At 48.0% G+C, this 14527-nt stretch overlaps 1 protein-coding gene across 1 annotated transcript in view; it reads right to left on the bottom strand.

The window, feature by feature from the left end:
- The window catches only part of IGF1R (insulin like growth factor 1 receptor), a 166440-nt gene that overhangs the window by 13826 nt on the left and 138087 nt on the right, over positions 1 to 14527 (bottom strand). The window contains exons 6-15 of the mRNA XM_056865839.1: positions 13364 to 13578; positions 11604 to 11730; positions 9462 to 9700; positions 7988 to 8155; positions 6138 to 6342; positions 4757 to 5043; positions 3382 to 3518; positions 2227 to 2386; positions 919 to 1024; positions 307 to 377 (exon numbers count right to left, since the gene is read on the bottom strand). Of these exons, the coding sequence (XP_056721817.1) occupies positions 307 to 377; positions 919 to 1024; positions 2227 to 2386; positions 3382 to 3518; positions 4757 to 5043; positions 6138 to 6342; positions 7988 to 8155; positions 9462 to 9700; positions 11604 to 11730; positions 13364 to 13578 (1715 nt within the window). The remainder of the gene's footprint in view (positions 1 to 306; positions 378 to 918; positions 1025 to 2226; positions 2387 to 3381; positions 3519 to 4756; positions 5044 to 6137; positions 6343 to 7987; positions 8156 to 9461; positions 9701 to 11603; positions 11731 to 13363; positions 13579 to 14527) is intronic.

The following is a 14527-nucleotide window of genomic DNA, read 5'->3' as shown; positions in this document are numbered from 1 at the left end:
GAATGTATATTGTGATCCATTTGTCTCTGGCGAGATCGTGCGTTTTACAATCTACAGAAAAAAATGCCAGTGTCCAATCTCCCTGATGCACAATCACAAAGTCGCTCGGAAAAGGGGACCCCCGGAAACCTGCCTGCCAACTCCCCCAATGGCAGTGCATTCAATCTGGCCTTGGAGAAAAGCACTCTGTATTTGGGGACAGTTAAAAATTTACAGTAAGCAGGTAGAATATTTGGAATGGGGAGGCCACCCCGACACCAAGCCTCGGCTGCTTCCGGGGCATCTGAAGCGACAGGATTCGCTCACCGTCTGAAGCGCTGAAATATTCCGGGTTCACCGACGCGTACAACACGCCATTCCCCAGCCTGTCACTGTTCCTGTTAAAATAAAAGGGGGTATTTCCTTATTTTAACACCCAGTTCAAAACGAGAGAGAGAGAGCGTGCGCAACACTTCAGGTCTATTTTAGTTTTCTCACACGGAGCTGTTTCACGACCCGATTGAGAAAACACCCCTCTCCCAACAGTGGCATCTGACAGGTGGAAGTGTGAAGAATCATCTGCTTCCTTCCTGTATATATCTATGCCCAAATGACTCATTCCTTAAACTGCATACTCTCCGAACAGTAGGGGAAGGGAGGGAGAAGAACCGGTTTGCCCCCAATTAATTCCCGATTTGACTTGTCTTTGTTTTGCCTATGTCCCCCAACTGGTTTTTTGTTGTTGTTGTTGTTAGAGGAGGAGGAGGAGTAGAGGAAAAGAAAAAGAAAAGTTGGTTTTTATACGCTGACTTTCTCTACCCTTTAAGGAAGAATCAAACCGGCTTACAGTCACCTTCCTTTCCCCTCCCCACAACAGACACCCTGTGAGGTAGCATGCAAGTTTGACCCCAATCCCCTCCACCGCAGGTCGGGCCTCACCTCTTTTTGTTACAGACGTAAAGCATGATCAGCAGGCCCCCGACGATCAGCAAGACAGTGATGGGGAGCACGATAATGAGATGCAGGAAATTTCCGTACTCCTGCCCTGCAGCCCATCGAAACGAGACAGACAAGAGAGCATTGTTATTACCGAGCACCGACAGTGCGCCTGTACAGGAAGCGGCGTGGACAACCGCCATGCGGGGCCTGGAGATCTCTCGGAATTGCAACAGATCTCCAGACTACCAAGATCCTTTCCCCTGGAGAATAATGGCTGCTTTGGAAGGAGAATTGTACGGCATTATAACCAGCTGAGGCCCCTCCCCTTCCCCAGGCTCCATTCCCTCATCTCCAGGAATTTCCCAGGCCAGAGTTGGCAACTCTAACAAGCTGGAGACATCGGGCTTAGTAGTAAATTTATGTTCTCGAACTCTAACAAGGCTGATTCCTGCCTCAAGACGAGGTGATGATCAGGGGCCTGGAGACCAAGCCCTACGAGGAAAGGCTGAAGGAGTTGGGAATGTTCAGTCTGGAGAAGAGGAGGTTGACGAGGGGGGGACAGGATTGCTCTCTTGAAGTATTTGAAGGGCTGTCACTTGGAGGAGGGCAGGGGGCTGTTCCTGTTGGCAGCAGAGGAGGGGACTCGCAATAATGGGTTTAAATTGGGGGCAGAGAGGTACCGGCTGGATATTAGGGAAAAATTTTTACAGTAAGAGTTGCTCAGCAGTGGAATCAGCTGCCTAGGGAGGTGGTGAGCTCCCCCTCACTGGCCGTCTTTAAGCAGAGGCTGGACACGCACTTGTCAGGGATGCTCTAGGCTGATCCTGCATTAAGCAGGGGGTTGGACTAGATGGCCTGTATAGCCCCTTCCCAGTCTATGATGCTATGATTCTAACTGTAACATCTGAAACTGGAGTCAAGGGAAATAAAGGGAGGAGAGAGATGGGAATTGGCAGAGGAGAATATACATTTATCTATGATATATAAACACACACACATGTGTTCCATGGACTTAGAAGTGGGTAAGTCTGGTTAGGTCCGCCCTATTAAAGGAGCAGCTATCGCAGAATTCTGATTCGCCAGGGGCCCCGGGCTTGATCACAGACAGACAAAGCCACCTCCAGCGGGTCGCCAGCATTTGGTCACCACCGAGATTGTACCCAGCCACGGGCTTTTGTTCCACGTTACAGGACTTGCCCAACAACAGCAGACCCTTCCATTTCTCATCACCCGCACGAAATCCCACTTCCAAACTTCAATCAAAAGGTTCCCCGCAAAAAACAAAAAAAGTTTTTAGAAAATCCTTACGCTTGGGCTGGACGTAGAAAGAGATGGGTTCCGTCCAGGATCCGTTCCCTGAAAGAGAAGTCGCTTGGACTCTAACGGAATAGTTCCCAGGACTCAAATGTGTCAGCTTGGCTCCCCCATGCTTCTTATACTCTTGCCTGGAAATACATTCCCCTTTATCCTGTGGAGGGAGGAGAGAGAGAAAGAGAGAGGATTCCCATTGGTGTCTTGGGTGCGCAAGGCACTGAAACTAAAACCATTCTCTTTCTGTTGAGTTATTTCCAGAGGATGTAACAGCATCCTCAGCTTCTGTCCTCGACCACAAAAAGCTATGAGAGTGTTGATAGTTTTTCCAACCTGGCGCAATTTGCCCAAAGGAACACATGAAAACTTGAAGCTGCCTTATACAGAATCAGACCCTTGGTCCACAGAAGTCACTGTTGTCTGCTCAGACCAGCAGCAGCTCTCCAGGGTCTCAGGCTGAGGTCTTTCACATCACCTACCTGCTTAGTCACTTTAATTGGAGATGCTGGGGATTGAACCCAGGACCTTCTGCTTGCCAAGCAGAGGCTCTACCACTGAGCCACAGCCCCTCCCCAAAAGAAAGACAGGAAGAGAACCTGGGCAAAGCTAGGACCATCTATACTGCCTATAAGACACATGAACATATACTGAATCAGACCTTTGGTCCATCCAAGTCAGTATTGTCTACTCAGACCGGCAGCGGCTCTCCAGAGTCTCAGGCAGGGGTCTTTCACATCACTTACTTGCCTAGTCCCTTTAACTGGAGATGCCGGGGACTGAACCTGGGACCTTCTGCATGCCAAGCAGAGGCTCTACCACTGAGCCACGGGCCCTCTACAGATAAAGAGCCAATCCTGGCTTTCCACCCTCTCAGTGGAGCGGGAGGTGCTTCAGAAGAACTCGGGAGGTATCGCCTTTGGGTATGCCCAGCACCTGTATGGAATCTTACGCCTCCACCGTGAGACGATGCTTGGCTTGAAACTTCCCATTGTTCTGTGACTGGCTCAGCGTGCTGGGCAGCCATTTTGTAACGGCACACGCTCCCTGTTCTGAAAATCCCAGAAGCCCCCCCACGCTAAACCTACACCAGAAGGCAACAGCTACATGCAGAGCAGTTAGACACCCCCCCTCCCCCAAAAAAGCCCTCTTTACCTCTCCTCCGCCTGGCCCGTATTTGATTTCGTACGTCAGGATCAACCCGTTGGGGCTCGGAGGTTCTGGCCACTTCAAGTAAATGTCTTCTTCCTTCGCTTCCCACGTTACCGGGCCTGGAATGTCGTCTGCTCCGGCTGTGAAAACACACCCCGGGAGTTGATGCAATTCACAGCAACCGCAGAACAGGGCAAATGCCAGTTTGGTACAGTCCGGGTAGATTTTCACTGACAACACCTCCCCCCCAAACTCACACACACCAAAAGACACGCAACACCCTGTAAGAATGCACTTGATTAACAGGGCAGCATCCAGGCCTGAAACGACTACTGCTGAAAGTGAAAGGAAAAAGGGGCCAAAGCAGGACCACCGCTGAACATCAAGAAGACAAAAGTAATGACTACAGGTGAATTACTCAACTTTAAGGTTGACAATGAGGAAATGGAAGTTGTTCAAGACTTTGTATTCCTTGGTTCCATCATCAACCAAAAGGGAGACTGTAGCCAAGAAACCAGAAGGAGTCTGAGACTGGGAAAGGCAGCCATGAAGGAGCTAGAAAAAAGTTCTTAAGGGTAAGGATGTGTCACTGGCAACCAACGGCAAGTTAATTCGTGCCATCGTATTCCTTATTACTATGTATGGGAGTGAAAGCTGGACAATGAAGAAAGTTGATAGGAAGAAAGTAGATTCCTTTGAGATGTGGTCTTGGGTGAGAGTGTTACGGATACCGTGGACTGCCAAAAAACCAAATCAGTGGGTTATAGATCAAATCAAGCCTGAGCTGACCCTAGAAGCTAAAATGACTAAACTGAGGCTATCGTATTTTGGTCACATCATGAGAAGGGTCACTGGAAAAGACAGTCATGCTAGGAAAAGTTGAAGGCAGGAAAAGAGATTGGCTCTACAAAGGAAGTCCCGGCCCTCAATTTGTAAGATCTGAGCAAGGCTGTTAGGCTAGGACGTTCTGGAGGACATTGATTCAGAGGGTCTCCATGAGTCGGAAGCGACTTGACAGCACTTCACACACACACACACACACACACACATCCAGACATGATGGGGAAATGCCAGGCAGCTGCCTTCTCTAGCCTGGACGGCAACGGGGCCCTGAGGCATAGCTTTGCCCAACCCCATTATTTGTGAATGTATCATTTGCTCTATGGAGCCCTGCCAACTGGAGCTGCTCTCAGCACAAATAAGGACAGAAGTGTTTTATTATTATTATTTTAAAAAACACTGTATTCTTAAGAGAGGGGAGATCATGCTAGGAAAAGCTGAAGGCAGCAGGAAAAGAGGAAGACCCAGCAAGAGATGGGTTGCCTCTATAAAGGAAGTCACCGTCCTCAATTTGCATGCTCAGTCAAGTTGGTGTTACCTTTAGGCATGGTTCTGGCCGAGACAAAATTGGCGGCGCTGCAGCCGAGCGTCAGAGCTTCATGATTGCAGCTGTGGACGTTGATGCGGTAGACGGTGAACGGCTCCAAGCCGGAGATGGCGGTCAGTTCTCTGCCTTCCACTTTGCTTTCCCTGAAGGGGTACTCGATATCCCCCTCTTCCGCCTCCGAGGCGTTGGCCGAGCGTTCCGGGGCCGTCGCATTCTTGCCCTTGGCGCCCAGAGTCACATTCGCGGCTCCGAACAAGTCCCTCCGCTTCCGGTCATGCCTGGCCAAAAAAGAAACAGTCAGTCAGCGACCCGCTGAGCCTGACAGAGAACTTCGCACCGAGGAGAAACAGAAAGGACTAGCGAGGGACATGTACTAGGGGTTGGAGGGTGAAGCCTATGGAACTTTTGGGCAGCTTTAGCAATATAATAATAAATATTAAGTAATAATATCACCCAACAAACACGCAGACCAGAGTGGAGTAGTGTTTAAGAGCAGCGAACTCTAATCTGGAGAACTGGGATTGATTCCCCACTCCTCCACATGAGTGGCGGACTGTGACTAGTTCAAGATCACCCAGCAGGCTTCATGTGAACACATGAACACATAAATCTGCCTTATACTGAACCAGACCCTTGGTCTATCGAAGTCAGTATTGTCTGCTCAGACCAGCAGTGGCTCTCTAGGGTCTGAGGCCGAGGATTGAACCTGGGACCTTCTGCATGCCAAGGAGAAGCCACAGCCCCTTCCCAAAAGAAAGGCAAGAAGAGAACCTGGGCAAAGCTAGGACCATATATGCTGCCTGTAAGACACATGAACACATGAAGCTGCCTTATACTGAATCAGACCCTCGGTCCATCCAAGTCAGTATTGTCTATTCAGACCGGCAGTGGCTCTCCAGCGTCTCAGGCTGAGGTCTTTCACATCACTTACTTGCCTAGTCCCTTTAATTGGAGGTGCCGGGGATTGAACCTGGGACCTTCTGCAAGCCAAGCAGATGCTCTACCACTGCGCCACTGCAGATGCTCTACCACTGAGCCACAGAATCATGGAATTGAACCCAATTCTCCACAGCTCTTGACCACTACACCACGCTGCGTTAGGAAAGGCAAAAAGAACAGCAGGAAGTAACTGGTGCCGGAAGACTGCCAAAAGGACCATGGGTGTGGCAAGATTTGTTTCAGTCCTTATATCCCTCAAACACTAGATATATGCTGCTCAAGATCAATGGATCAAGGAGCTTCTAAGGGATAAAAGGAAAGGAAAAAGGACTGTGGGAAGATAGCGATGTGCTTGGGCGGCACATTTTCAAACCTGTGAAAGGGAACAAAACCTGGGTCGTTGCTGAAACACGCCATTACGGGACTGCCTCACCTGGGGAGAAAGATAGCGTTATGGAGGTAGTTCTCGAAGACTTTTCGGTATTCAGCCTCCTCCTTCTCCATTTGCTTGTCTGCCTCTGTCTTTGGACAGTTGCAGCAATGTCCTTTCTCTCCCTCGGATCCCTGCGGCTTGGTCGGCTCGGTGGCTTCCTCCGTATCAAAAGTCCCATCAGAGTGTCTCCGAAAGGGGACTTTACCTTTAGAAGGAGAAGAAGAATAAAACAAAAATCGGGAGGGGGAGGGGGAGAGAGGTAATGGAGGGGCGCAGGGACTGGCACAAAGAAGAACGTGCCACAACTTCCACCGCCAAGAGAGAGCAAGAGTCCAGTAGCACCTTAAAGACTAACAAAATTTCTGGCAGCTTATGAGCTTTTATGAGTCACAGCTCCCTTCTTCAGATACAACTAGAATGTGAGTCCATCTATCCTTAAGTACAGAAGAGTGAATCTCTTCTCTGCTTAAAGATAGATGTCTACAGAAGTGTGAATCTCTTCTCTACTTAAGTGAATCTTTTCTTTACTAAAGGACAGATGGACAGTCCATCTATCCTTCAGTAGAGAAGAATGAATCTCTCCTCTACTTAAGGATAGATGGATTGTCCTTCAGTAGAGAAGAGAGAATTTCTTCAATCGAGTGAATCTCTTCTCTACTTAAGGATAGAAGAAGAGAAGAAGAGTTGGTTTTTTATATGCCGACTTTCTCTACCACTTAAGGAAGAACCAGATGGATAGATGGACTCACATTCTAGCTGTATCTGAAGAAGTGAGCTGTGACTCACGAAAGCTCATGCCCTGCCAGAAATGGTTAGTCTTTAAGATGCTACTGTAGAACCATGGCCAAAGTACAATCATTTGTGCATTAACAGATCAATCTCTGAATTGTATGAAAAAGGGAGAAATATTTTTAAATTACTTAATCGCCAATTAGGAAAAGAAATGGAATGTAAGAATCGAAGCAAGGTGTAAATATAATTAGAAACCAGCAAGTGGTGAGCCAAAGTAAGCGATAAATGGATTGTCATCAAAGTAAGTTCCATAACAATTTAGTAATTTGTATGTGCATGTTTATGTTTTGTGTGCATTTTTTAATTTAAAAAAATTAAATAAAAGGAGGCAGTCAAGCCTTTGCACGAGTGCAACAACAAGAGCTTCAGCAGCAACAGAGAAAAAGGGGGCGGCGGAACTTGTACGAGCTTCTTTATGCCCAAACGCATCCCCAGGTTTGTAAGTCTGCATGTTCTTGTTGTATTGTTAAACATATATATATATTCACTGTTTCAGTGCTGTTTTTAAAGTTTTAGTGCCTCGACTGTCATCATCCAGGGGACTGTATTAGGGTGGAAAGGCAGCCTGTTTTCAATAAACAAATAAATCAAGTAAACAAGTGGCCGAGCACTTTCCATTTCTCCACCGCAAAACCTGTTCGCGAGCGTCTCTTCCGCTTATCGGATGACAGTGCGAGACCCCTAGGTAACACACAGAGTGCAATAAGGTGGTAGGACAGAATGTACCGCTTCAGACCTTTTTTGGGGGGAGGAGAAAAATCATTGTCACCACAACTCAAAAACTAAGCACACCAGAGTGCTTGGCTGGAAGGTTGTGCAGTTTCCTTTTTTATCCGCAGAATTTTTTTTCTTCCTTTGAAAACACACACACACACACACCGATGTGAGGATGCCTTCCTCCCCCGGCAGCCTGAAATAGTACAATCCACGTCTACCGCCTCCTCTCCTGCCTCCATGCAGAAGCCAAGCCTGGGTGACTTGCGGTCACCCGCGATTAGCATCTCGCGCTACCTGAACTTCCAAGATGCGGGATGCAGAAGCAGCTTTCCCGGCCTTACCATTGGCGCAATAGTTGTGCTCGTAAAGGTAGCTGTCCTGGGGTTGCTGTTGCCACCGGACAATATAGTAAGACAGGTTGCCGTTGGGGAGGGTTGGGGGCCTCCACTTCACCACCAGCTCCGAGGAGGAATTGGATATCGAGCCAACGTCGAGAGGGATGGATGGCACTGAGGGGGAGGGAAAGGTACAGCAGAAAGGAAAGCGTAAGAGAGAAATCTTTTTTGTTCTTTTGTAAGGTGATTTGGGTCCCCACCAGGGGAAAAAAAGCTAGATCAGGGGCATCAAACATAAGGCCCAAGGGCCAGCTCCGACTCCTTGAGAGCTCTTAAACAGACTGCAAGCCAGGCGCCCACCCACTCTCAATCTGGGCTGGCGAGGCATGGCCCGGCCAAGTGACATTTATGTCATATCCGGCCCTCGTAACAATTGAGTTTGACACCCCTGAGCCAGATGATAAAATAAATAAACAAATCTCCCCATCTGCTTGTCAAGACAGCCTCTCTTTGGCCATCAAACATGACTATCAAATCCATAAACACACACACACAAACTGATCAAGAAGTCAGAAGAAACCGGGGCTACAGAACTGGTTTCACACGTTCACACACGTGTGTTCACTGGGGCGTCGAGTGATACCTTGGAGCGTGCTAATCTATCATCACCATCAAGAACACAAAAGAGAAAACTGTTGTTATCCAACGTCTGCTCAACATACAGCACATTTTTAGCGATGATATTTCAAGGGATGATCTTGCGCAGGTGCAGTGGCCCAGGTCTGCATGAATGCTCACTGCGTGGCACTCTAGCCACTAGAATAACCTCAACCACGTTCTACACAAGTCAACGAATGCATTCTACAACTTGTTTTTCAGTGTGTGTGTTCCGTGTTTGCATCTTTATTGCACCTCATATCTTCGGGACCGCCTCTCCTGGTATACCCCCAGAAGGACACTAAGATCGTCTGACGAAAATTTACTGGTGGTCCCTGGCCCTAAGAGCGTACCTTTAACTGGAGATGCTGGGGATTGAACCCGGGAATTTCTGCATGCCAAACAGATACTCTACCACTGAGCCACAGCCCCTCCCCATACTGATGGGCAGACGGGCCAACTTGCTAAATCAGTGACATCACAGGGAGACACAAAACCTTTGTGTCATAGAATCATAGAGTTGGAAGAGACCACCAGGGTCATCTAGTCCAACCCCCTGCACAATGCAGGAAATTCACAACTACCTCCCCCCTACACCCCCAGTGACCCCTACTCTATGCCCAGAAGATGCCCAAGATGCCCTCCCTCTCATCATCTGCTTAAGGTCATAGAATCAGCATAGCTGACAGATGGCCATCTAGCCTCTGCTTAAAAACCTCCAGGGAAGGCGAGCTCACCACCTCCCGAGGAAGCCTGTTCCACTGAGGAATCACTCTGCTTGGTGTCTTCTCACCAAACGCAGCCGCGCTTATTTCCTTTTTACCTGCCGCTTTGGTGCGGATGTAGACGATCTCGCTCTTCGCCCCCTGAGCGGGGTTGTTCTCCATCATGGTCAGCGTGACTGCCTTGACGTAGATGGCGTACTGAGTCCATGGCTTAAGGGCCTGCAGTAAAATCCCAGGATTCTCATCTTTGCCAGGAGGCAGGTCGACGTCCACCATATTCCAGCTGTTAGAGCCGCAAGCATCCTGCCCGTCGTACTCCGTCACATTCTTGAAGGGTCTGAAACGGAGAAACCCAAGAGGCCCTAAGTTTTATTCCCTTGTAACCAAGCTGCTCTTAAAACTTTAAAGGGTGGGGGGAAGATATCTCATACTGGCGTTTGCCCTATAAAACTGATTTATGTAGAAAAGTGGTTCCCAAACTTTTTGGGCCACCGCCCCCTTGGTTCCACAAACTCAACCCTAGGGCCCCCTATCCTACCCTATAAAAAGCATTGTTCAAAACAGGGGTTTCAAAATGGTAACAATTAATTGCGCATCTATTCAAAATCAAATTAAAACTTTTTAGTTGAAATTTATTCAACAAAACTGAGAAACTTGATCTAGTGGTACCAGCTCTGGAAAAAAAAGTCTGGGGAAAAAAGTCTGATAGTTCCCACCAAATTTGCCAGCATGGTACCATAGCTTGATCTATTGTAAATTAGTGAACAACACAGTTGAAGGGGCCTGTCTCTAGAGCCCCCCTGCTGCCCCTTGCCTCTTAAGAGCCCCCCTAGGTAATCCCCCCAAGGGGGTGGGGTACTGCCCACTTTGGGAACCACTGATATAGAAGGACAGAACGGAGAATCCCAGTGCATATAGACAATAACACTAGGGAAAGAGGAAAACCCTACGTGAGATGGATGTACTCAATAACGACAGCCACGGACTTTAGTTTGCGAGACCTGAAGCAAGGCTGTTAATGATAGGACAATTTTGGAGGTCATTAATTCTCAGGATCCACCATAAATCAGAAGGGACTTGATAGCTTATTACACACAGGCATTCATCGCAGGGAACCTCAGCTGTTACTGAAAGGCAAAGGGATCTCTGAGGTCAGCTTTTCCTTCTTACAAACTACAGGTTCTTTCTACTTTCTCTTGGGGCCAACAATTTCATGCAACTACAAGCCCGTAGCCGGGAAGAGAAAGGGGGGGGGGTCAAAGAAAAGACAAAGAAATACTAAGCAGGCTCCCTTCTACAAATACATAAGATCACAGTACATTCTCCCCATATTGTCATCCTTTCCTGGGAGATCGGAAGAAGCTAAAGTTTCCCTTCTTTTAGCAGACTCCTCTTGGGAGATAACCACTCAAGTAGCCAAATTTTGCCTCCGGTCTAGTGGGATTCGTAAACGGGTAACTGAAAACCTTTCCCCATAGAAGATCTTTCCTCCTCTCCTTCAAATCATCCTTCCCAGAATCATCAGCTTTAATTCTTTTATTTTATTATTTTCACCTAACTTTGATTTTTATTCAGAGCTGATAATAGTATTGAAATAAAACTTGATTGATACTAAGCAGGGAAGGAAAAACAAGACAGGAGCAGGCAACTTCCAGAGACGAAAACTGGGTTACATCTCTGAAGCTGGGGGAGGAAATGGTATTATGGATGCAGAGAAAGCTTGGGACCAGGGAGTGAAAAGACTTACTACTAGAAGACACAAGCAATCCTAGGAGAGGAAGGGGAAACTGGAATGGAGAATAACCATGTGGCAGAGGGGGTGGGAGAGAATCAAAAAAATTCATCTCCCCCACCCCCATTGTGAGGAAGTTTAGAAATGTTTCCAAACAGAAAGACTGGAAAATATTAGGGGAAACACTTGTGTGTGTTATCTCCAATGAAATTCACTCTTCAATGAAATTCACATCTCCAATGAGATTTTCTCTTTTGGAGTGAAGGAAATGCTTTTGAAGACCAGACCTTACTCAACATGACTAAAATGGAAGGAATATATATATATTTGGTAAAGCCATCTGGGGCATTCTGACTTGCCTTGAAAAGCACCTTGCTGGGGTTGCCATAAGTTAGTTGCAACTTGACAGCACTGAAATATGTTTTACTCCATCAGAGGCCATTCCCCCCACCCACAACCCCCCCACCACCAATAACATCAACAGGGTTTCCTGAACATGCATACTCACGCCTCTTTGTAATAAACAGTGAAGCTAATAAGATCTCTGTAGTCTTTGGGGCGGTAGTATTCCCAGATGAGCATGATCCGATTCTTCATGGTGGTGTTGGAGACAAAATTCAGAATTTGGCTTTCGCCTACAAACAGACGAACAAAGGTAGCACCGTTAACCAAAGGCAGCCATGAGAAGGGGAGCAAAAGCACGGCATCGGGATGATGCGTGTTTCGGACAGGATGCTTCACGGGTTTGGCGTAGGGAGGGAGGGATGGGGGAGAGCGCAGAACAACAGAGGGGAGGGGGTGTGGCTCAGTGGTAGAGCACCTGCTTGGCATGCAGAAGGCCCAGGTTCAATCCCCATCATCTCCAGTTAAAGGGACTAGGCAAGTAGGTGATGTGAAAGACCTCTGCCTGAGACCCTGGAGAGCCGCTGTCAGTCTGAGTAGACAATACTGACTTTGATGGACCAAGGGTCTGATTCAGTATAAGGCAGCGTCATGTGTTCGTGTGACCACTACTGTAAGAGTTTCCTCCTAAATTCAACCAGCACTCAGGAAACTGATGGGATCACCAGGCTGACGTCTTTCACATCCCGTACTACTTGATCCTAAACTGGAGGTGCCGGGGATTGATTGGGGACCTTCCGCAGGCAAAAGCGGTCGCACTAACTGCCAGCGTGTCGTAGTGGTTAAGAGTGGTGGTTTGGTGCGGTGGACTAATCTGGTGAACGGGATTTGTTTCCCCACTCCTCCACATGAAGCCAGCTGGGTGACCTTGGGCTAGTCACAGCATTTTCAGCCCCACCTACCTCACAGGGTGTCTGTTGTTGGTAAGGGAAGGTGATTGTAAGCCGGTTTGAGTCTTCCTTAAGTGGTACAGAAAGTCGGCATATAAAAACCAACTCTTCTTCCTTCTGCAAACAGAGCTGCTTTATACAGTGATGGGACTTTGGCCTTCCACCATGGCGTGAGTGGGGATTCGAAACGGGGTTTCCCAGGTCCTAGTCTGACACCTTAACCACTACGCCACCCTGGCTCTCTCCCCAATTTTTTACATCCATCTTATTGCAGAACACACAGTTTATTCAAACTGGTACTGGCAAAAATAAGCCTCTTCATCTCAAGATTATCCCTGCACAGATTCCATTGCCATCTTCCAGCAGCGGATGAAGACATTTTTGTTTCATTTGACGTTTCTTCAGTGACCCCTTCCCTCCTGCCCAGTGTTGTAATTGCTGTTTTTATTTCTTTGTCCGTATTATGGCCCTGTTTTGAATTGTTTTACTGGCATGACCTTTTTGTGGAGGGCTGATTTTAATGTTTTTTTTTTTTAAATGTGACTTTATTATGTCGGTTTCAATCAGTTAGCCGCCCCGGTAGTCCTTGTGAGGGCAGAAAGGTAAAGGTCCCCTGTGCAAGCACCGGGTCATTCCTGATCCATGGGGTGACATCACATCCCGACATTTCCTAGGCAGACTTTGTTTACGGGGGGGGGGGGTGCCAGTGCCTTCCCCAGTCATCTTCCCTTTACCCCCAGCAAGCTGGGTCCTCATTTTACCGACCTCGGAAGGATGGAAGGCTGAGTCAACCTCGAGCCGGCTACCTGAAACCGACTTCCGTCAGGATCAAACTCAGGTTGTGAGCAGAGCTTGGACTGCAGAACTGCAGCTTACCACTCTGCGCCACGTGGCTCTTGAGGGCAGAAAGGCAGGATGTAAATGCCGTAAAATGAAATAACAGAAAAAGAACACCTCTGCGAAATTTCTTACGTACAGGAGGCTCTGTCCCCGTTGTTCCTCGAGTTGATATCGCCTTTGCCTTGCCGGCCTTTGGTTCCTGTAACCTCCTCCATCCGGTGAATCTCAGTCGTACAAAGTCTGGGATTGAAAGCGAAGTACATTTTCCCCTCCCGGATAGTCAGGTTGTGATGGCCCCAGTCCCACAGCTGCTGCAGATTTTGGTTGTCCAACACGTAAAATGAGTAATTCCTAAAGAGAGAGAGAGAGAAGGAAGGAGAGAATGTTTCAAAACACAAGTTAGAGTATACCAACGATTCCACACTTTTTTCCAATACCTGTTATTTGCATTGCTGTCCTGTCACCCCAAAATTAACGCAATTGTCCCCAAGACAGAAGAAGAGGAAAAATTGGTTTTTATATGCTGACTTTCTCTACCACTTAAGGAAGAATCAAACCAGCTTAAAGTCACCTTCCCTTCCCCTCTCCACAACAGACACCCTGTGAGGTAGGTGGGGCTGAGAGAGATCTAGGAGAGATCTAAGCTCTAAGAGAGATCTAAGAGAGATCTAAGCTGTAACTTGCCCAAGGTCACCCAGCTGGCTTCATGTTGTAGGAGTGGAGAAACTCCAGTTCACCAGATTAGCATCCGCTGCTCATGTGGAGGAGGTGGGGAATCAAACCCGGTTCTCCAGATCAGAGTCCACCGCTCCAAACCATCGCTCTTAACCACTACACCATGCTGGAAAGCCAGACACCTCCAGATATGTCTTTTCTTTTTTTTTTACTCCTATTGAAAAAATGCTGCAAAAAACACTAATTTACTTGTTTATTTCATATTCCACCTTTCTCCCCAGTGGGGTTCCAAAGTATCTTACGTCATTCTCCTCTCCTCCATTTTATCGGCTTACATCCTCCTCCTCGTCTCCTCCGTTTTATCCTCACAGCAACCCTGCGAGGTGGGTTGTGGAGAGTAATGTGACTGTCCCAAGGTCACCCTGCAAGCTTCCACAGCAGAGGGGGGATTCGAACCTGGGTCTCCAAGATCCTAGGTCCTACACTCAAAGTACTCTACCTTTCCGCGCGTCGTACCCGTGTTTTCTGGGCGCTGTTTCAGCCAGCATCTGGAAAACGCACGGAAACACGCGGGGAGGAGAGCGAGGCGACCTCTGACAGTCGGAAAAGGCCTGCGTAATCCAGC

The sequence above is a fragment of the Euleptes europaea genome, chromosome 20, assembly GCF_029931775.1.
Source record: "Euleptes europaea isolate rEulEur1 chromosome 20, rEulEur1.hap1, whole genome shotgun sequence".
In the NCBI taxonomy this organism is placed as follows: domain Eukaryota; kingdom Metazoa; phylum Chordata; class Lepidosauria; order Squamata; family Sphaerodactylidae; genus Euleptes; species Euleptes europaea.
This window is presented reverse-complemented; position numbering and strand designations above follow the sequence as displayed.